Source organism: Amia ocellicauda, chromosome 9 (assembly GCF_036373705.1).
Source record: "Amia ocellicauda isolate fAmiCal2 chromosome 9, fAmiCal2.hap1, whole genome shotgun sequence".
NCBI classification, from domain to species: Eukaryota; Metazoa; Chordata; class Actinopteri; order Amiiformes; family Amiidae; genus Amia; species Amia ocellicauda.
In genome coordinates, this window is record NC_089858.1 from 40,024,194 (window position 1) to 40,047,550 (window position 23,357).

The 23,357-nt window shown below is 41.6% G+C and overlaps 1 protein-coding gene and 1 pseudogene across 1 annotated transcript; one reads left to right on the top strand and one right to left on the bottom strand.

The window, feature by feature from the left end:
- The first annotated feature begins 490 nt into the window (after positions 1-490).
- On the top strand, positions 491-6,976 carry LOC136758307 (cilia- and flagella-associated protein 263). Its single transcript, XM_066712557.1, has 9 exons — positions 491-621; positions 2,028-2,160; positions 2,373-2,492; positions 2,621-2,776; positions 3,205-3,285; positions 4,686-4,835; positions 5,076-5,183; positions 5,345-5,500; positions 6,816-6,976. The coding sequence occupies exons 1-9, from the start codon at positions 533-535 to the stop codon at positions 6,831-6,833; spliced, it is 1,011 nt and encodes a 336-aa protein (XP_066568654.1). The 5' UTR covers positions 491-532; the 3' UTR covers positions 6,834-6,976.
- Positions 6,977-10,088: 3,112 nt separating this feature from the next.
- On the bottom strand, positions 10,089-21,946 carry LOC136758339 (cilia- and flagella-associated protein 57-like; annotated as a pseudogene).
- Between the last annotated feature and the right edge of the window lie 1,411 nt (positions 21,947-23,357).

A 23,357-nucleotide genomic window follows, 5' to 3' on the forward strand; every position in this document is an offset into this window, starting at 1 on the left:
AATAAATTCTGTCAAATAAATAAATTGTCAAATACATAAATTCTGTCAAATAAATACATAAATTCTGTCAAATAAATACATTTTTACTTTTGAAACTTGGAGTGGTTTCATTTTGATTTGTTGCAGCCTGTTGACATTGAGGCCATAACAGGCTATAATAATATTGGGCTTGTTTTGTTTTAAATATTGGGCTTGTTTTTTTTATTAAATATTGGCTTGTTTTTAAAAAAATATTGGGCTTGTTTTTTTATTAAATATTGGCTTGTTTTGTTTTAAATATTGGGCTTGTTTTTTTATTAAATATTGGCTTGTTTTGTTTTAAATATTGGCTTGTTTTGTTTTAAATATTGGGCTTGTTTTTTTATTAAATATTGGCTTGTTTTGTTTTAAATATTGGGCTTGTTTTTTTATTAAATATTGGCTTGTTTTGTTTTAAATATTGGGCTTGTTTTGGGCTCGTTTTTGAAGCTGCGGTTGCTTATTTGTCTCGCGAGAGTTGGCAACACTGACAGCCGCTCAGTTCAGCGGCACCATGGCGGACAGCGAGATGGACAAGTGTGATCCGGAGTCTCCCTCGATGCTAAGTGGACCGGAGCTGGTTCAGCGTGTAGATGAACTGAGGTAAACACTTCGGTAGCTTATTTTATACACTCTTGTGTATAACTGAAATTAAAATAAGAATGCGATTTGTTTTGGAACACCGCATTACTCCGTGACATCTGACATCCTACTGAAAGTAATATATTATTGCTACAAAGCTATGGAGAATATTATTTCATGTAAAGTTTTGTGAATACATCAGTTGCTTGTATATTGAGTTAGTGGAGTACATTTTGAATGATCAAAAAGCTTAAAGAAATGGTCGTGCAAGTGATACTGTGTCCATCAAAAAATCTCTATGAATGCAGAATCGGGGCTAATGCTAATACTGGGGTCACACTACACGATTTTAAACCCGATTTGTCCCCCACAAGCAGCCTGGTCGGGGCGCGTCCCCGCTGCCGATGGTCCGATGGTCTGATCGGAAGCTGGTCGGAGCCGCTACGAGTTTATTAAACCTGTTTCATATTTACGACTCGATCGGCGCCGATCGTGGAGAGTGACGTGATCAGCAGCCAATGAAAGCCGAGCTGACTGAAGAAGAGAAAAGAAACAGAATAATAAACATGACAGGAGAATACGATTGTCATACGTAGTTATTAAAATACTTCAACTACCAATGCTTGTTTCGGCGCAGGTTATTTAAAAATACTCTAATACAGGGAAAATAATATTTTCAAGTACCAATTAGTATCTGTTATTGACGCAGGTCTGCGCTAAATATCGATCCTACAATGCGATGCTCACAGTATAGGATGGATAGAGCTGTGACTGGTGCTCAGCTGCAGCTCTCACCATGTCTTTACACTCATCCTCTTTTCTCTGCGCTTTTTGTATTTGTCTGACACACGAACACGGACAGCAAGAGCAGTTTGTTGCGCAGATTTTCGTAGTTTTGCACAGATCTCCAGAAATCCACTGATCCCATTGGTGGAGCATAACTGCGGACATCTGCGCATCACGAACGTGACCTGTAACTAGCTGTAGCCTTTTCGCTGTGTGGATCACGCGTGTTTCTGCGAGATTTGGAGGCTGTGACGTAGATCGCCACGACGAGGATGTCAGATCAGTCTGTGTCCCGTGTACTTAAGCGATCGGGTGTGTGCGTTCCTTCACGACGCAAAAGACATAAATCCGGTGCAAAATAGTCGTTAATGCACACGGTTAGTATTGTGCTCATGATGTATTTATGCGCAGTGTTATTTTGTAAAGTGAAAATATGTAGGACTATTTAATACCATATTATGGCTTTTAGCAAGATAAGAGTTTGCTCCTTTAATATAAATACATAAGAAAAACACATTTGAAGGAGCAGTGCATTTGGGTCAGTTTTCTCCAGACTCTCCCATTATTCTGGTAGCTGATAGCTGCTCTGCAGTGACTGTTCTCTGGTGACTTTGCGCTGTGGCCTTTTGTCTTTCTGTCAGTCGCTTCAATGCTGCTAAGAAGGCGGAGAATGAGTTGTTCGAGAGGTTTTTGAGCCGCCTTGACCCGAAGGACCTGGAGCCACTGGCCCCCACAAAGCCCTCTCTTGGTGTGTCCCAGACAGAAGTGTCTCAGGTATGGGTATGGAGCCGGGTCTGGAGTACTTACCTACTGTCAAGGCAAATGACACTGTTTTTGACACATGTAATTGTAAACACTTCTGAGAAAAGACAATGAATTGAATATAGCAGTCATCATTGGCTCAGAACTCAATATATAATGTGTTCCTTCATAATAATCTTTCCTACTGTCTCGGAAGTATACTAACCCAAAAATTACTAACACAGCCCCCGAAGAGGCTGACTATGGACCAGAAATGTTACATAGCTCAGCTGGAGCTGGCGGAGATGGAGAAGGACATGCAGAGGTCTCGTGAGGAGTCAGAGGCAGAAATTGACCACTACAAGGTAGGAGCTGCTGATGTAACTACCTCATGGTGACTTCTACACAATATCATAGACTTCTTCTTGGGAGAAGAAGTTCACTTTAATTAGCATTTTTGGATACTTTTTTCTTTTTTTCATTTCCCACACAGGCCATCATAGAAGCTGCAGATATCCGTCTGCTTGAGATCAAGAAAGATCGCCGCAAGTTTGAACGTGACTTTGTGAAACCGCTGCAGGAAAAGAAAGGAGACATGATGGTAGCGCAAAAGGTCACACATTACTTTCAGGACCGAACTCGGGCCAAGGTGACTAGACTAAGAGAGTGAACACTGAGACCACGTGTGTTTGTTTTTACCATACTGGCTATTTCTGTTTTGTTTGTTGTTGTTTTTCTCTGTTGAATAGCAATTTAGTATATTGTTTTGATTTCATCAGATTGAGTCCTCTTCTCTTTTGACCATTAGATCTGCAACCTTTCCTTTTGGGGGAAAACAATCACATTCTGTGCTTTTCATGTATCAGCATCCTACAAACGGCCTTGTTTAACCCTGCTCTGGTACCATGAAAAAAGTTACATTGACAGTACCATTGGGGTGGGGTCACAGAGACCCCATGGTACCACATGGTTCTTAAAAACGGTTGTATCTTTATGCTGTTTAATGCTTTCTCCTAAAAATGGTGCGACCACTGTGAGTGTGGGTGCAATGAAAACTGATCACGGCCTCTCCCATAGGAGACCCTTGTAGAGAGTCTGCGATTGAAAAATGCAGCCCTGAGAGAGCAGCTCAAGAAGCTCGAAATGCAGCTAAAAGAGGTAGGAGATGCTGCAAGTGGAAACAAAATTAGGAAAAGCAAACATGTTAAGTGAGCAGACATACACTCACCTAAAGGATTATTAGGAACACCTGTTCAATTTCTCATTAATGCAATTATCTAACCAACCAATCACATGGCAGTTGCTTCAATGCATTTAGGGGTGTGGTCCTGGTCAAGACAATCTCCTGAACTCCAAACTGAATGTCTGAATGGGAAAGAAAGGTGATTTAAGCAATTTTGAGCGTGGCATGGTTGTTGGTGCCAGACGGGCCGGTCTGAGTATTTCACAATCTGCTCAGTTACTGGGATTTTCACGCACAACCATTTCTAGGGTTTACAAAGAATGGTGTGAAAAGGGAAAAACATCCAGTATGCGGCAGTCCTGTGGGCGAAAATGCCTTGTTGATGCTAGAGGTCAGAGGAGAATGGGCCGACTGATTCAAGCTGATAGAAGAGCAACTTTGACTGAAATAACCACTCGTTACAACCGAGGTATGCAGCAAAGCATTTGTGAAGCCACAACACGTACAACCTTGAGGCGGATGGGCTACAACAGCAGAAGACCCCACCGGGTACCACTCATCTCCACTACAAATAGGAAAAAGAGGCTACAATTTGCACAAGCTCACCAAAATTGGACAGTTGAAGACTGGAAAAATGTTGCCTGGTCTGATGAGTCTCGATTTCTGATGAGACATTCAGATGGTAGAGTCAGAATTTGGCATAAACAGAATGAGAACATGGATCCATCATGCCTTGTTACCACTGTGCAGGCTGGTGGTGGTGGTGTAATGGTGTGGGGGATGTTTTCTTGGCACACTTTAGGCCCCTTAGTGCCAATTGGGCATCGTTTAAATGCCACGGCCTACCTGAGCATTGTTTCTGACCATGTCCATCCCTTTATGACCACCATGTACCCATCCTCTGATGGCTACTTCCAGCAGGATAATGCACCATGTCACAAAGGTCGAATCATTTCAAATTGGTTTCTTGAACATGACAATGAGTTCACTGTACTAAACTGGCCCCCACAGTCACCACATCTCAACCCAAAAGAGCATCTTTGGGATGTGGTGGAACGGGAGCTTCATGCCCTGGATGTGCATCCCACAAATCTCCATCAATTTCAAGATGCTATCCTATCAATATGGGCCAACATTTCTAAAGAATGCTTTCAGCACCTTGTTGACTCAATGCCACGTAGAATTAAGGCAGTTCTGAAGGCGAAAGGGGGTCAAACACAGTATTAGTATGGTGTTCCTAATAATCCTTTAGGTGAGTGTATATGGACTATAGTTTGTAAAAGCCATGATTTTGAAAATACAGTTTTCTATACATACGTACAGCATTTTGCCATCCTTTAACAAGTGTCTTTTTACTGTTTACCCCTCCTGGCAGAAGGAACAGAGGCATGAAGCTCCGCACAAAAGGGACAAGTTAGAAAAAGAAAAACGGAAATTAAAAGAGGAGTTGCATGAGAAGGACAAGGAACTCCAGGTTCTCAATCTAAAGTATCGAAACATGCTTCAGGTCCTCAAGTCTAACAAGGTGAGCCCTCAATGTCTGGTTCTCACTGGCTTAGTTGGTGGATCTGAAGAGCTAAGTAAGGTTCCTGAAATCTGAACAGAGTTACAGGGAGATACAAATATTTTTAATTTGGCTCATCAGTGAGGTGTGTATCTCATGTCCTTTTTTTTGTCGAAGAATATGTAGAGGGAGTTTAAGAGTTTCCTGCAAGACCCCTCTCTTTTACCTTCAACTTAATACTGTTGTGCTCTGTTCTCTTAGAAACAGCTACAGAACGCTATGTGTGAATCAGACCGACTTGACAGAGAGATCTCTGCACAGAATGAAATGCTGGTGAAGCTAGACAGTGAATGCCTGCAGGCAGAAAAGGTGAGTTTCCGCACAACAGGCAGTGGCTATACCTGCATCCTAACAGGCAAAATAATATTTTTGGTAAAGTTGTGCTAATGAGACTATTTCTCTGCTTTGTCTTGTTTATTCTTCTTTAATGCTCCACCCCTATTATGTCCTAATGTTGCCGTGCTTTGCAGGAGCGAGCCGAGGCGGAGGCTGAGAACCAGAGACTGCACAGTCAGCTCTCCGAGTACCAAGTGCCAGATGTTCTGGAGTATGCCAAATGCATCGCTCGACATCATGAGCTGGAGCAGAGTGTTAGGGTGTGGGAGCGAAAGGTGAAAATCGCAGAGGTGAGTGGAGCAGCCAGTTGCTTGTTACAACAGCCTCGGGTGGACTGGGACCAAAATTCAGCCCTGGCATTTTAACCACAACCAGCCCCCCAATATCCAAACCATAAACAACCATCAGTTACCCCCACCCCATTGGCCTCCTCCCGCCCCACACACCACCACCAAAAATTGCACACAGAGTGTAATGTCACAAACCTAGGACTATACAACAAGTTCCTCAACTTTGAATGTGACCATTGGTAATTAGTATTTAGTTTTTGACCAGCACTTTTAGACAAACACAACAACTGGAGGTACAACTCTACACTAAAGGTGCGCCTCTGTTGTCTTGCCTCCCTGTTCTGCTGCCTGTCCCTGTATGTAAGTTCCCCCTACTCTAAGTGTTAATTACTATAACGTGTAAAGCCAACATCATAAGGGCCCAGCTGCACATCTGTGCACCTCTGTTTTCTTTGTACTTCTACTGCACTCATCTCTCTGTCTCTGCCGAGCCTAGCATCACTGGGATTAGAAGACCAGGGGACCACACTGCCGATTTCCTGACACATTTCACACACACTTCCATTGGTGCACCTGAGCTGTAATGCTGCTGCAGCTTTAAGGGACGGGCTTGGTTGCTTTTCATACTGAATGTACCAAGTCACATTGGCTTTTCTGCCCTGGTCTTTAAATTGGCAGGCATTTTGTTTTCCAATATAGACTCTCAGCCTGAAAACTACTGCCTGCCTCCAAAGAACAAATCTAAACCCTGTACTGTTATTTTGTGACTCACTACATGGCAGGTTTCGTTCCTCTCAAAAGAGGCTGAAACAATGATTAAAATTGCAGAAGTAACTAGGGAAATGAATTAGCCCACGTGCTGCCTACCAGACTGATCCTGTGCTATGGCTTGGGTCAAGTTCAGAATATAATTTGAAAACACAAAAGTGTTAATCTGGAAAGAAAAACAATGAAGAAATGGTGTATACTGTCACCACAAATAAAAGTCTGCCATTGTGTCGTAATGTACTGCTACACTGCACTTGCTATCGTGGTGATGAGAAGTGAGCTTCTGAAAAACAACACATGAAAATACTTACCTTTTTCATATACATATCCTTTGGTGGACCTAAGACTTTCCGCAAAGACTTGTACTCCGTGTGCTGACTGCTCACTGCTGACACTGGCTAATTAGGTGCTCATGTGCTGCAGCCGTATTGTCCGCTCCCTCGCAAACAAGCTGCGGACTGACGGCTGCAGACATTGAGCACCGAGGCGACTGTGACGTCAGCAGCAGCTGTGCTTCATTTATTTAATCCCTCTCCTTTCCCAACAGGGGCAGCTAACCACATAGGATCTGATGACGATTGAACCCTTTTGACTGACCGGCGCAACCTGTTGGTGTGGACATTTTTAATTGTGTGCTAGCTTTGCCTTTTCCCCCCCTTTTTTGTCTTTTTTTTTGGCCAGTGTGAACTCTATTAAAGCCCTCTTATAAAAAAAACTATTTTACACTCCATTCAATTATTTTTATCTTTGTCTTTCCTGTCTTTGTCGCATAGTATCCTTGGTCAGAGCCAAGGAAAGCGGATTGATGTGGATTCAAGAAAAAGGTGGGCCGGGCAGCATCAATCCAGAACACAAGAATCAATTAGGGTCACTTGCTGAGCAAACCATACACATCCACACACAAAAATCAGATGGAGAAAACTTCACAAAACGATGTATGAAATTAAGGTTTGGCACGTAATAACTTTACCTTCTATTAATAATCCTTTGTGATGTAAATCTTATGGTTTAAATTGTAAGTAAACTTGTGTTTTTTACCTTTTTATCCCAGGACGCCTACGCAAATCAGCTGACGTAGTCAACTAGCTCAGCTAAGTACCGATTGTTTTGGCTTTTTTAATTGTATATATATATATATATTACCCCTGTATTCGTAACCTTAGCACAGCAGCTACTGTTTGTTAGTTACTTACTTACATAGCACATTTGAGTAGGCTATTAATTGTGATAGCATTCCTGACATTCCAAGCACTTAATTTGCATTGGGCCATTCGCTGTACTAGGGAGGGGGGACTTCGACAGTGTTTTTTGTTATCTTGCAATATTTGGGCCTTTTGTTATGAGGTGCCATTAGGGACATTATTCATCCCATGGTACAGACACTATATACTGAGATACACTATATACTAAGATGCAGACGCTATATACTGAGATACACTATATACCGAGATGCATACACTATATAATGAGACACATATGTGTATAACTCGTAGTTGGATCTTGGATGGAGCTGGCGGACCCCTGCGAGGTGAGCTACCACCCGTCCCAGCCCCTGACTCTTGGCGGACTGCCAGCTCGATCCCAAGATCCAACTACGAGCTTTTTAACTGCAGCAACTTTAATATACGCTATTGGAGCTGGAATTACCACGGCTGCTGGCACCAGACTTGCCCTCCAATGGATCCTCGTTAAAGGATTTCAATTGTACTCATTCCAATTACAGGGCCTCGAAAGAGTATTGTAATTTTTCATCACTACCTCAACAAATCGGGAGTGGGTAATTTGCGCACCTGCTGCCTTCTTTGGATGTGGTAGCCGTTTCTCTCAGTATTTACAAAATATAATGTAGATTTGGGAGGGGGTGGAATGAGTGATAGTTTTCAGTCACACTTCATTGCACAGAAGTCCTTGAAGCTTGGAATTTAAATATTTTTCGCTAAAAAAAAATCCGGTATGTCGATATGTTGATGGTTTTGTTTTCCTATTAAATTATTATAATGGGTAATTCCTTAAAAAAGCAGAGACCAGCAGATACTAATGCAAAGTATTTATAGCTGAGGGAGATTCCATAACTGGAAACAGAAACTGGAAACTGAAACTGAAGTTACTGTGCACTGGTGTTCACTGAGTTTTACTGATTGCATGTTTGATTTATATTGGCCTAAGCCAGGTAACAACGCAATACCAAGTCTACATGAAGGCTCTCGTGAAACATGTTGGGTGTTACAGCACAATAACATATAATCTACTGTGAGCTACTGTGATGAAATTATAATTGTATGTGCTTAGTTCAGTGCAGAAAAGTGTGCATTTTAGATGAGAAGGTTTAGTTTATGAAAACTGCAAGGTGCTGGAAAAGCTTTGACAATGTACCTTGAAAATGCTTGAATTTGACTTTTGAAAAGTAGTACGAACCCTGTACGATGTTCCTAAGTGGTCGAGGCCAACTTTGTCCGGTAAAAATGAGTTTTACCCTTCTGGGGCCGGTTGTACTAACAGGACCCTGTCCCGGATCCAGCCTCCGATCTTGATCTTGATCTCGATCTCAAATCCGAGCTCAACATCAATCCTACTTTTCAGCAGGATCAGAACTCGATCCGAGTTTATAAAATGGAGAAACTCTGCATACTTAATTTAGTTAGCCGATGTCAAACACACATACTGCGGGTATCCTTAGGTCACTTAGTTATTAATGGACACCAGACGAGCATGATGGGTCGAATGGCCTCCTCTTGTTTGTAAACTTTCTTATGTTCTTATGTTCTAAAGACAGGCAAAACCCTTTAGAGGTTTTTGGTGAGGAAGGTGTATGAAAGCGGTACAGATTAACATCATGAAGCATATTAAATCTCACAGACATGATTGATCCTGTAGTGGGACCAACAATGAAGTGCAGTCATGCCTTACCCATACGTTTGAAGCTATGTTTAGCGTTTCGATTTTTTGCAACTGGCAGGTTGCAGCAAATACTAACATTAACGGTGTAGACAAGTCTGGTTAAGCACAGATAAACAACAAAAATGTGACTTACATTATTTACAAAGATTTGCACTTTCAGATAAACAGTATAATGTTGAACCATGCATTCTGCTTTTGTGTCTTTATGGTGAGGTGTAGTTTGTGTGCGATTAGGGTTTTATTTATTTTCATTATTGTAAATAATCATGTAAAAGCTCTTATTTCTCCAACACCCCCATTGCAAACTCAAGACGAAGGGTGACAGAGCCTCCTGTAGCAGCTCCACGGCTGTGTAACACTTTGAGAAGTGCCCCTACACTCCATTGTTTTAGGAAAATTCTTAAACTCACCTTTTAAAAAAAAGCTTTTCAGCATCTATTTTTTTTAACTACTCTTGAGTTGCTATTGCTGTGTTGCCTGTTTGATCTTGTCGGTTTTGACTGCTTGACATGTAGCACTCTGTATGACAAGAGCGAGTTATAAATAAAATGTATTAAAATGTAAAAATTATTATTATTGTAATATTAAAACTACAAAGTTTGTGTATTTTGTGTGATCCAACTTTTCGGGTTGACAGAATACATTAAATCAAGGGCATAAGCACACTGACATTAACATGCATTGGGAAACATAGTGAATAATTAAGCAATTAAGTTTAATTAATAAACTGGTCAGCAATACAGCACAGTATAGTTTTCTTAAAGGTTTAGGTTTATTGTCATCATTTCATTAGAGTGGTAGACGTTCAAATAGCCGCACCAGTGACGGACAAGCCAGTTGATTTAACTAGGAAATTCCTTAGTTGCCGCATGCGCTGCTAATAATCGTATTAAAAAATATATTAAAAAGGGATTAGTGGAGCCTGATCTTGATCTGCTTTATACAACACCTTTTTATGATCCAGATCCAGTGAGCCTGGATCCAATCCTGTTTTCTGATCGTGTTAGTACAACCCACCCCTGGAGACTTGCTGGTATCGTGGTCATCCTGGCTGCTCCGTGACTTCCTGGTACGGGTCTGGATCTGTTAGTTTTTTCCCCAGGGTGCCAGGGGAAATATTCAAGACATTTGGCACTATGAGAGAAGCCAAACTGAGCTTTGGGCTGCACAGGGGGTGTTCTGCCCGATAGAGAGCTATTTGACGGCCACTTTCAGGGCTTTACGTGGGATTTTTAGATGGTTTTCTCTGTTTTCTTCCAAGTCTCCCATATAAATGCATTGGGGAGAAAAGCCAGGGCTATCCCCGACATTTGAGGGGGATAATCACAGCAGTACGATTGCTTGGTCTCGGTAAAAAGGGGCTCTTGAAGCATACAATCTGAAGCTAGAGCTCTGGTGCACCAGTCTCCCATTCAGACCGCAAACCGATTCGAACCCCTCAGTGTCGCATCTGCTGAGAAGGGGCTCATCATTGGAGACTCCGTAGTATCAGTAGCCGGATCTTCTGGACAGGAAGGGCACGTATGCCAGGCTGTTGTCTATTGACTACAGCTCGGCATTCAAAACCACTGTCCCGGCCAGGCCGGTACAGAAATTGAGGGACCTGGACTTGGACATATCCACCTGTAACTGGATTATTGGTTTCCTGACAGGCAGGCCAGCCAAAAGTGGGGAAACTATACTTCATCCACTCTGGTCCTCAACACGGGGACACCGCAGAGCTACTGCCTTAGCCCTCAGCTGTATTCCCTATTTCCTCATGATTGCAATGCCATTGACATCGACAACCGGATCATCAAGTTTGCAGATTAGCGAGTCTGTGATCAGGACAAATCAGCGACTTTCCCATGTCTAGGGCTAGCTGCCATTTAAAACCTTATGTATTGATTGACATGAGCGGTTTCCCCTTAACTAGAACTGGAGTTTGCAAGCTGCTCTGTGTCACACTGACAGCACACTACTGGCCGTCGCACACGCTCGTCTCACCTTGCCATTGTGGCCCTGGAGGGTCTGCGTGTGCTTGAAGCTGGTGGTCGAGAAGATGTGGATGACGTTGACTGCTGCGAACATGTGGCCACCGTGAATGAAAGTGACCTGGGGAGGGAAGAGGCCAGTCAATGGGTAAATGAAGAAAACAGCTGTCTGACTTCCTTCAGGTGCCTGTTAGATCAATTTGCATCCGAATTACAGAAGGTACAATTTTACAACAGGGAGAAGGGGTAGGGATTCTGCACTTTACAGAAAAAATGGACTAAAATGGTCTCGTTGGCTGTCCTGCGGTCACCTCTCGGCAGCCGTGCACGCTGAACTCCCTGAAGGTCTGGATGTCATCGATGAGAAGATTCATCAGCAGCAGTTTATCCGAGAACCCCACCAGGACGTAGAGGCTGGAGGGGTGCAGTGCGATGCTGTAGGCTTTCTCATGGAATTCCTTGTAGAGTTCCAAGTCACTGACGATTCAAAGACAGACAAAAACAGCCGATGAACACAAATAAAAAACGTTTGCTGCACTTTTACGCTGTACTTTATAGAGTTCCTCATTATACTCGTCAGGTTATTTTCATAGTAGCATTCCAGCAGCCATAGTGCATACATTACCTCTCCAGATCTATCATCGCTGGACTTACTTGGTCTCGTAGTTCCAGATCCGCACCGAGCGGCCCAGGGAGCAGGTGGCAACGAGGGGTTTGCAGATGCAGACAGACAGGCCGGTGATGGGGCCGGAGTGGAAGGAGTGGGACAGGAGCTCAAAATGCGAAAGAAACACATGGCACGCATTGAGTACCTCTTCACCTGGGGGTGTGGAGCACAACCTCACGCAACAGAAGGTCTTCAACCCAGATGTACATCGATTAGCCAACTACTTAAGGAATGCATTCTGTTTGGGGCTCCGGATATGAAGACATAACCTAGGTCTTTGAATAACTGCTGAGAACATCAGATCAGCGGTGGCCCTAAAATAGAAAAGAAAACTTTGACATTGTAGCCTGCATGGGATGGGAGTTCATCTCCAGCACCTTGCTCATCTCTGCAGAGGAGAGAGTGATGCTGTAGAGCCGGCCCTGGTCCGTGCTGGTTATCAGGGTCTCCTCCAAGGGGTTGAAACACAGCGTGGCAATCTCCTGCTGCTCAGCGTTGCTCGGGTCATTGCTGCACTGGTCCTGTGTAATCTTGGGAGAGCTGCACCAATGCGCTGCCTGGGGAGCTACAGAGAGACCAGGTTCTTATACCATCCCTCCATACCGAAACACAGGAGCGCTGTCGGAGACGAAATGGACGAGAACTGTCTGAGTCTTTCTGTTGGCTTGTGGAAAGAAGACAAATGGAGTCTGTAACAGGTCGAATATCCTAATTATAATCTAAATGATCTAAATGAAACAAGGATCTGTTTCTCTAAAGGGGGTAAGATGTCTTTAAGCAAAAAGCAAATACCAGAAAATACTCTCTCACCCGGATCACCATGGTTTTCCTGTATCGCTCCTTCCCCTCTGTCTTCTCAGACAGACAGACGGTCCTTGGCCTGTTGACACATGCAAAGCCCTTGACATAGGTAGCAATGGCTGAGATGCGATGCAGGGCATCAGAGACGGGCTCGTCAACGTTTCTTCTGCGATCTAGAAAACCAACAGAGGACTGCAAGTCAAGAAACAACAACAAACAAACAAAGCAAAAAAACTGCACAGAGGAACATGATTGTTTATGAGTTGTAAGCTTGTTTGTTGCTAAATGTAAACAAACATAAAACGTGATTCAAGACGGAGATACAGGAATGTGCATACAAAGCAAAGCAGGTTCAAAGAAATAAATATATATCTAGACTCAAAGAAGATATACAAACACCTCCATGGGTCCTCAGTCTTGAAGAGCACATACAGGTCTTATGTGATTGTGTCTTCAGTGCAGATAGATGATTTGAGAATTTACTTGTGCCGATAGGCTGCTCTTCAGACCTCAAAGACAATCCCATGAGAGTGATCTGTGTTACCTATATAAGCAGTGCATCAGTGTATAGGGTCTGTAGGGTACCTGTGGCTGTCTCTGGTGCTGGGCTTCGGAGCCACGCTCATTTCGCAGCGCAGATCTCCACCCTCCATCATCAGGAGCCTCCGAGTCTCCGTGCCGAGGATGACTTGCTTGGCTGACAGCCAGGCGTGGGACAGGACGTTGTGCGTGTCCAGCTTCTGGCTGTTGGACTGTTTGAGGGCTCCCTCTGCGTAGTGGAACAGCTTGAACACCCCCCTGCCACTGACACAGATCTGTGTGTTGTCCTGAGGGTTAATGCTAACCTATGGGGGGGGGAGAGAGAGAGAGAGAGGCGTATGTTTTAAGAAATCCAACCATATGAGCAGTTTGGTGCAACTGCAGACATTGATAACGCTTTGCTCGGTACCTGATAGATAGGATTGGTTGTGATGCTGGTCTTCACCGAGGCCAACACCTTGTGCTTCTCCCACATCCAGTAGCAGAGGGTCCAGTCTGGGGTCCCCGACTGGCCGATAAGGAACTTGGAGTCCGGGGAGACGAACTCCTGTGCTGGGAGGTCCCTGGCACTCAGGACTTTCCTCTTCTGGTGCTGCTCGTGTTTTAGGTCATACACGGTGATGGTTCCCCCTATTGTTGTCCCTCAGACACAGCCAGGTAGCATCAGTTGGGGCTGATTGCCATGGCCTCCATGCCCTGACTGCTCTCCGTACCTGTTGTAGAGGTTTTTCATTTTTTTGTTTACTTGTTAAATATTGACCATCGATAAAATATAAAATGTAATCAAGCTTTCCTCATGAATGTTATGATGCAGAGCGAATGGGACAAAGGTGCTACAGTGACATAGAGGACCCTATTCTAAAAGCTTTTACACTCACACTAGGTTTACAGACATTTTATTTTTTCCAATGGGGGAAAAAAACAAATCATGAAAGAAGTGGTGAAGAGTCACATAAATCAAAGTCAATTCAATGTTCATTTCGTACCATTGGGAGTTTGTTTTTCACTTCTTAAAAGAAGGGGGAGGCAAATATAACATGATGTTCAATTTAGTATTTAATTTATGAGCATGAAACAGTTACCTGGAATGAACTTCTGATGTTTCTCATTGATGTTGTAGAGAACACAGTTGTTTCCCGATGGGTAGATGACAGTTTTCTCATCAGAGTAACACAGGCTGTTGGTCACCCCGTCTGGACGCCAAAGATGTGATGAGGCTGAACTGCAGGCACTGACATGACCTGTGGAGAAAATGAAGAACAATCATGACAAATCTATATTTTGCCGACGTTCGTTTTAGTGCTCCATTCATAAAGACACTTTTCTGGGAAAATGCTGGCATTTAGATTAGGACCCGAGATGGAAAGTTGCTGGTGTCAAAATGCCAGCATAAACCTTTTCACACAGACCTTGCCGGCAAGAAAATGCCACCAAAAAGCTGCCATTTGTTTCAGTGTGAATGGGGTTAAAGATAATACATCTGCCTGCTTTGTCACTGGGAATCCGCTATCAACAGCTTCATAGTGTTTGTGTGTGTGTGAGTAGGTGTAAATGGGTCTGATTGGACGGCTCAGAGGTTCTGCATCTGCTCTTTCCTTTCCATTACACATGGATTAAGGGATGAGGCAAAACAAATGTAATTTTGAATAAAAACAACACATTAGTACTACAACCTGGGACTTACTAAACCAATATATAAAATATGTTTCAATACAGTTTTGAGCCTGTTTCCCATTTTAAAAACTACTGCTTTGTTGTTGATACTTAAAACATAAAAACAGTCCTGTTAGGGAAAGGTTTCTAGGGATAACTCACAACGCTTTCTGCCACATTTTCCACAGTTTCTTCCCATTATTAGAATTACGGAATGCATGACATGTCTTTAAGCAGGAAATAGTTAATTGTGTAAAACAAATAGACGACAGTGTGCATATTACACTAGAAACGAAAGTGTGTTTGGGGCAAACTAATGAGTTACCTGACAGCTGTGTTGGTCCTGCCTCCAGGGACCATGATTGGGCTCACATCAGCGCTGGGTCCGCAGATCTATAAATTATCCTGCAGCTCATTCATCACTGCATATACTACTGCTCTTTTACAGCACTGCTATATCTGATAATAGGCTGATTCAGCATCTGTTCCCAAACCATGCATTCTTTCAAGCCACTGTCCTTCTAATGAATTTGAAGCAAGGCCTTTACCATCAGCCCATTCACTGTTGCTGGAGGCCTATGTTAAAAAACACCACTGTGAACCTTACTGAGGATGCACTGAAGAGTCCCTTTGTCTTGACATGCTGTTTGTCTGCCCTTTAACCTCCAGGAAATGACTTTTGGATCAAGAAATTCACTCTGCTTTAGTGAGAGAAAATGCTAAAAGGCATTTCATTGTTTGTCAGAAAAATTCTTCCCCTGTCCATTTCTAAACCTTGTTTCCACTGAACACTTTAGTGGGGGCCCAGACCTCAAGGAGTCTGCCTGCGTTTTCACTACATGTTCAGATGTACCTCAATCACTGGATCCAATACAATGCAGATAAGACAATACTGTAATATAACATCATGCCACAAGCCTATCACATAAAATGCATATAAACAACTTCTACTACTACTAATAATAACACTATGTAACACAATTTTTGTTCCTGGGTAGTAAATGTTATTTCCTAATTGCTTATGCCTCAAAAGTATAGAGAATGTCTATTATTCCTCACATACTTTGCTTTTGTGACCAGGACAGTGATATTTTGAAATGTAACTATTTCCAATGAGGAAACGGGCAACTTTGTGTCTTTTCGTTCACATAAAGTCAGAAAAAAACAACATATGAATCCAAATTAACATGTATTTATACAAAAATGACTACAAAAGATTTAGAAGCGAGTAGTTTTTCGAGATTTAGGATTATACTGTATATACTGCTTCTAAATCTTTAAATGTAAATCTTTCTGGAAATAGTTACATTTCGAAATATCACTGTCCTGGTCACAAAAGCAAAGTTTGTGGGGAATAATAGCCATTTTCTATACTTTTGAGGCATAAGCAATTAGGAAATAACACTTACTATCCAGGAACAAAAAAAATAAAAAAATGTTACATGGTGTAATAATAGTCAGACACATAGATAGAGAGCATCATCACTTGTTAGTGATTCAACATGATCACTTTTCACAATTAAATATAATCATCCAAGACATAATTGGATAAATTGGTTCTTATAAAGCAGCAAACTATAAGTGAGAATTAAGGTTCTACTTGTACTTGGACAATAATAATAATGACTGAGAACACTCTTACATAATATACTTGCCATTCTAATGTTCATTCTTACCAATCTACACTCTCGTGGGTAGTTTTGTGTCTGCAATTTTCCTTTTTCAAAGTCAAAGGTCACATTGTATAAGCGACCACAAAGCTGGCCTCACCCTCAGCATTTGTATTGGATTTAAAAGGCTTCAGAATAGCACAATTTGAGATTGATTTGAATGCAGTCAGGGAAGGTAGTTAGTTGGATAAGACGCTGTGAAATATTGGGCAACACTTGGAATTTGACACCAACACTCTTCTGCCCCCCCATCTCTGTCTCTCTCACACACACACACATTAAATGGGCATTATCTTGCTTTACAAATAAAACTATGTTAATAATAATAATAATAATAATAATAATAATAATATCACAATATATCACAAAACATTTTCAAATACTCGACTCAGCACTTTGAATCCCACACGTGTGCACAGTCACACACAAACTTACTCACATTAATAAAGCGTTCAGTAAAGCACACTTTTGCAAAGCTCCACAAGGCTCCAGACAACGGAATTGATGAGCTGGAACTGCGTGTTTGGGGAGTGCGTGTGTCGGTCTGTCAGTTTTGAGTGTTAGGGGCAATGTTGCCAGATACTTTAAACCTCTAGATTTGGACTAAAACCCTTATTTTTACAATATTGATATGAAATGATGTAAAATGACAGGAGTTGAGCAGTAATATGCAATGATTTGCAAATGAGCACTGAAAACATAAATAAAGTGCAGTGTATAAAGTAAATATATATATTTTTAATGGCCTTATGTTTGGGGTTCACACTGAAACAGCTTACTCTTTTGTATACACAGTTTGGCAAATAGAAAATACAGCAATTAAAAATTAAAATATAGTTGAAAAACACACAACTGGGCTCAGGGCCAGAGATGGCCATAGGACAAGTACTGCCTTGAATGGGATCAGACAATTGGGAAGACTGCAGCAGTGGCTAGTATTGACAGAGATATTATACAATATTTGTAAACGCACAGTTTGCTGGAAAAAAAAGGATTTGCCCGCAACTCAACAATATAATTAAAGCTTTGCACAGTATTGCAATTTTGAAACCTCATTCAAGTATCAGCACCAAATTAACCATGACCTTTCAACAACATGTGAACAGCCGGGCCTAAAGCAGATATATTACCATACACGCAAACAATACACACCAAACCATGCAGTCTCAGAAAGAAAGCAAAACTTTCCAAAGAACGCCACTTTGAATATAAAAACAACACTGTTTGCTGGTGATCTTTGAAAGAAAGAAAAAACATAGTAAGGTCTATGATCAGCAACTGGTGTGGGATGCCCTTGCAATCAGTTCAGCTACATCCATTTACAACATGGACAGTGTCAGCAACCCCAATTGAAACACGTGACTTTGTGTGCTGCATGGTTTTTTAACTCCACACAACAGATTTTGCATCAAAAGCTTAGTTACAAAAAAAAAAGGACAGTTTTTATGTAATGTATTTTACGTACAGCATTGAGGTTGGGTATAGTACACATTTAATTGACTTCTAAGTAAATTGAGTCACTCTTGACCTGAGTTTTCCCCTCAATTTTACTGTTTGGTTTTTCACAGGTAGTCCAGCAAATTACGATGTATCCAGCTGGGGGAGTGTGTCGACAAATTAAGTTAAACATAACTCAAAAGCTGTTGTACTTTTATTTCTCTTTTCAAAGAAGAAACATTTCTGGAGGTCTTTAACATTATCTCGCTGTCTATTTATCGAAAATAGGCAAGAATCTGCCCAAAGAATCCAGAAAATATGAGCAGGAAAATTAAAGCTACACCCTTCTCAGGTCCTAACACCCCCCTGCACACTCCCGAGTAAATCATTCCACATTTTGGCATAAGGAAATTTGGGTCTCTTTCAAAGTATTGATTTTAAACAATGGTATGAGACATGGTACAGAAGCTTACGCTTTGTGTTTTGGAAGAATGCATTTACAGGATTGCTTGTTTTTAAGTAGGAAACATTTAATCGATTTGGGATACTTTGGTGACATCCTGTGGCTTAATTCTGAAATGCACTTCACCTCAGTTTTGACGAGCACATTTGTAAACACTATAGTAACACAACAAACATGCAACCTTTGAGATAAAAGCAGCATAACTTTTATTATGGTAAGTGTCTACATCATTTAATTGAACAATACATAGTTTAGTTTGAGAGACATAGTTGAGCAGTCCATAGAGAAATCAGAAAATAAGGCATGAGCTACTGTGCATGTTCAGAGATTTTGCTGGAAGTGTTTGACTGTTTAATCGCATTAGGGACATCATTCAGGTGTATTGTGACAATGTATACTGTCAGCAGTGCTACAATTCCCAACAGCATATTACCCACTTCTGCCAGACAGTGATTCACTGCTTTACAGAAATAAAGATGAATTGCATTGGATGGAGTTTTGTCTGCAATACATTTGAGGATAAAACTAGTTTGCAGCCTGAGAGGTAGCCTAGAACAGTAGTTCCCATCCCTGGTACTGCTGGAATACCTACCATAGCTATCAATTATTTAATTTAACCCTTATACAAATTTACTGATTTACCGATCCATTCCCTTAAAAGTGCCAGGAACTTCTTTCAAATATGCTAAAAGAAGTTGCAAATACTTGGCAAACCCCATCTCAGTCTCCTGCCACATCAATCAGGGGTAGGTCCAAGGAAACTGATCTTGAAATCACAAATTGAATCTCAACAGCGTGTCAGTTTCAGGTCCAGTAAAATACAATACAAACAAATGTTAAAGCAGGCCTGTCAAACTGTGAGGGGCTCGGCTTTTTCACCTCAGCCCCCGGCTCCTTAATTGGCCAAATTAAAATAATGAATTGGGTGAATTTAAGCCTTTTCTCCACACTGCAAAATGCTTGGTGGGCACATCATCTTGAGTAGATTAAATTGTTTGAAGTGATCAGCTGTGAAGTGAAAAAAGACAGAGAAAATAATTAAATGGTAATTAAGAGCCCTGGTTCTTCAAGGTGGCCATCAAATCAGTAAGAATGGCCCCCAGGATGATATGATCTCAACCTGAAGCTCCAAATCATTGGAGTCCAAAGGCAAGTCTGCAGATGCTGTGAGAGGATGGCTTTCTGCATCATCGGGACTTGCGTTTAATTTATATATTTGTTCACTAGAAGAGTTATGAGGTCGACAAGAGAAGCTGACGGCAACTAAATTTGATCAAGTCTGGGGGTGAAAAAGACAAACTCATTAACATTGACATTTACGTTTACAACTTTTTAAAATAAAATAATAGTTGCTAATGACCACGCCCTCCCCCGGTCGAAAACCGAAACATTCACCACCTTACTCAAATAAGTATTACAAAACAATCTTCCATTCATCTTTCTGACTTATCTACTTTATGGCTGTAGGCTGATACTACACAATTAACCTTGCGTGCTGTTGCACCCTTGAGCAAGATACTTCACTTAGATTGCTCCAGTAAAATGCCCAGCTGTATAAATGGGTACAAATATAAGTTGCCCTGGATAAGAGCGTCAGCTAAATGACAAAAATAATAATAATAATAATAATAATAATAATAATAATAATAATAATAATAATAATAATTTGTTCAGATTTCAGAATACCAATTTATAATACATTGTGCAGCCACACCAATTAAAGTTTATCCTTTAAACATGGAGGCAGTGTGACTTGAAGCTGCCCTGGGACAAAAGATGAAAATATCCAATGCCAAAAATTCACACCTAGCTCTTAACATCTGCAGTGGATCACACTGATAGGCAAGAGGAATCTTATTGGTTTCCCCACTTTCTTTTCCATTCTGCCAATCTTGTCCCAGGCTCACATACAATGCCCTCTGCTGTGCTGCTGTGCTGTGCAGTCTGTGCTGACTGGTGCCCTCCAACATGTCCTCCTCACAAGAGGCATGTGACAACCAAACAGCACAGCATTGAGTTGCCAAGATTCAGCCCTTCTCTGCCGCACGCTCCCCTACAAACTCATTCTACAGATGTGGACTCAAGCCACTATCAGACCATTTTCACCTCCAAACTAAGTTGATTTCAGCTTCTCTTAGACTGTTCTGTTTTCTAACTTTTCACATCTGATAGATCTCATTTAAAACAAACAAACCAATCAACTGACAGACCCTGATTTGAGTAGGCTGGCAAGTAGCTCAGGTTACATTGAGAATCAGTTATTTGACTGCCATGGACAATTTCAAACCTGAGGCATGATATGAGCAAACCTTGCATGCTTTCATGTCAGTCACTGTACAGTAGAGATATGGTTGACCTATTGAGCTGTGTTAGGGTTTGTTAAACCAAGTATGTTGTCTTTGATAAAGTAATTGGCTAAATAACTAATTTGAACCTCTAAGGATGCTCTACAAAGAATGGAACAGCATGCTGGTACAGAAACCCAGATTGCGCATCCTGACGCCCAGTACTTTACCTGAAATGTACTGATGAGCACTCTCTCTCCTCCTTCTAAGGATGCTTTGGAGTTCGGGCTCTTGGCCAGTGAGGTATTTGAAATTCTCCTAAAAAAACATGGCGAGACAGGAAAGGTCACAGGTTGCCACATGGTCTCTGCATCCCAATATTGCAGTACATCAGCTGGAGCTCAGATGTTAAATGGCTCTCAGTCCTTTCTATTAAACTGGTAGAGGTAATAAAACTAGAGACAGCCAGGTGAACGTGGGGGTGTTCAGGTGCCTCCCTGCCAGCAGCACCCAAGACCGGCTCAGAACATAACAATCCACAGTGATAAGGTCTCTATGAAGTGATTTGTCATCTGAACAGGGAGCTGAAGGTGGGGGGTGTCAGAGGGAATTTTCTAAGTGTTCCTCATTCTACACTGTCAATCAGCACCTGCAGCTATGCATTAAGATTACTGGCTATTGAAATTCCTTCAATTGTAATTGCAGACATCCAAAGCAAATGAAAGCTTGATTGCATGATGTTCTCACACTATAACCTGCTGGCAGGATTTTTCTTTCCTGTGGATATGCTAAGTTCTCAGTGCTGAAACTGTATGATCATAAGAACATAAGAAAGTTTACAAACGAGAGGAGGTCAAGGATCCAAGGATCCTATCAAGTCTATTTTTGAATGTTTCCGGGTTTTCAGCTTCAACCACATCGCTGGGGAGTTTGTTCCAGATTGAGACAACTCTCTGTGTGAAGAAGTGTCTCCTGTTTTCTGTCTTGAATGCCTTGAAGTCCGATTTCCATTTGTGCCCCTGGGTCTGTGTGTCCCTGCAGATCTGGAAAAGCTCCTCTGGTTTAATGATTTTGAAGACTTGAATCGAGTCCCCACATAGTCTCCTCTGTTCGATTAAGGTTGCTTTCATAGCACAGAAGTTGCTTCCCTCCATCAATGCTTTCCTGTAGACTCAGGTTTAACAGCAACAAATTATAGTGTTCACATACAAAGTAAGACTTCCATATTTTACAGGTGGCCTAAAGGAAAAAAAAAAAGATTCAGGAACTAGTCCTACCTTCTGCACGACATGTCTCAATGAAACACCACTCTTGATCATTTCCAGTATTTCGTGCATCCCAGGAGACTGTGGGCTGGAAGGTGGATCTGTGGGAGGGTGGGGTGGGGTTCAGTCAAATTGTATGCTACCCTCTAAGCTTTCCTGTAGGTAAATCTTCAGTGCTGTATATAGTAATGATATTAAAGATTATACAGCAGGTTTAAGCTTGAATACAAAACATAAAATGCCATGGGAATCTGAAAGGGTAGCACAAAACACTTCTACACACGGCTATTGCCTGTTATTGAGTGGTTTACTCACCAGCTGTCTTTACGGGAGAAGGTGGCACAGTGTCTGTGTGCTGAAGGGCAGGCTGTCCGTGGCTCTTGGCTTCTTTCCGTTTTTGAATGATCCACAATATAGACCTGAAACAGTCAGGTTTTGAATGCAGCCAACACTTCACACAATTCACAGCACAATCATATTGCCCTCATCACCAGAGTGCTGAGTATTCAAACCAGGGTACTAAAATAAACCTTGCTACTTTACAAACCACTTAAACACACAGTAATGAATGGCTGTCAGCCTTACCATTTAGCTTTACATGTTTCTAATTAGGGGAAACCCCTTTCTATCTAGACCTGTGTGCCAGAGATGGGAGCGCCATTCATGGGAGCATATATAGTGTCTATCACATACTAATGAAAATTGACTATTAAATAGTTTTCGATTATCTGCAAAGCACTGCCCTCCATTGGTCCTACAGAGCATTGCACTGAAACAATGTGAATTACCTTGAAGTGTGGGATATAACTCTGTTAACTGCTTTTCAGCAGCCCTGTACAAGCAAATTAAACTTTTGAGTCTTTTCTGTTCTGTTCAACTTTCACTCTGCCCATGCAAAATGGAAAGAATACATATTCTGCACAGCACCTCCTGGAATAGCAGGTTTTGTTTTAGCTGTGCTCCTCTTGAAAGAGCCGACTCTAATGGTGGTAGATTTAGCGCTAAATGACTTCCAAGACACTGAATTGACGTCAGGACCGGCCCTAGCCTTTTGGGGGCCATAGGCAAGATTTGATTGTGGGGCCCCCCACCTTGCTACAAAACATTTTAGTGGTGCCCATCTATATGCCGAAGACCATCTTTTTTTTAGATAGCTAAAAGACACAAAACTATTTAAATATTGCACATCACAGAACATGTATTGCACTTTAACATACACTGTACATGTTGAAGAAATAGATGTAGTAATAAATACAAATGTCAATAGTGTACTATGCACAATTCAATAATAACAATAACTAGTAAACAGTTTAGGTAAAAAACACCCACACCAAGAATACTCAGTACTGAAAATACTATAATTTGTGAATATATAGCTCTGAAAAAAAATAAGAGACCACTGCAAAATTATCAGTTTCTCTGGTTTTACTATTTATA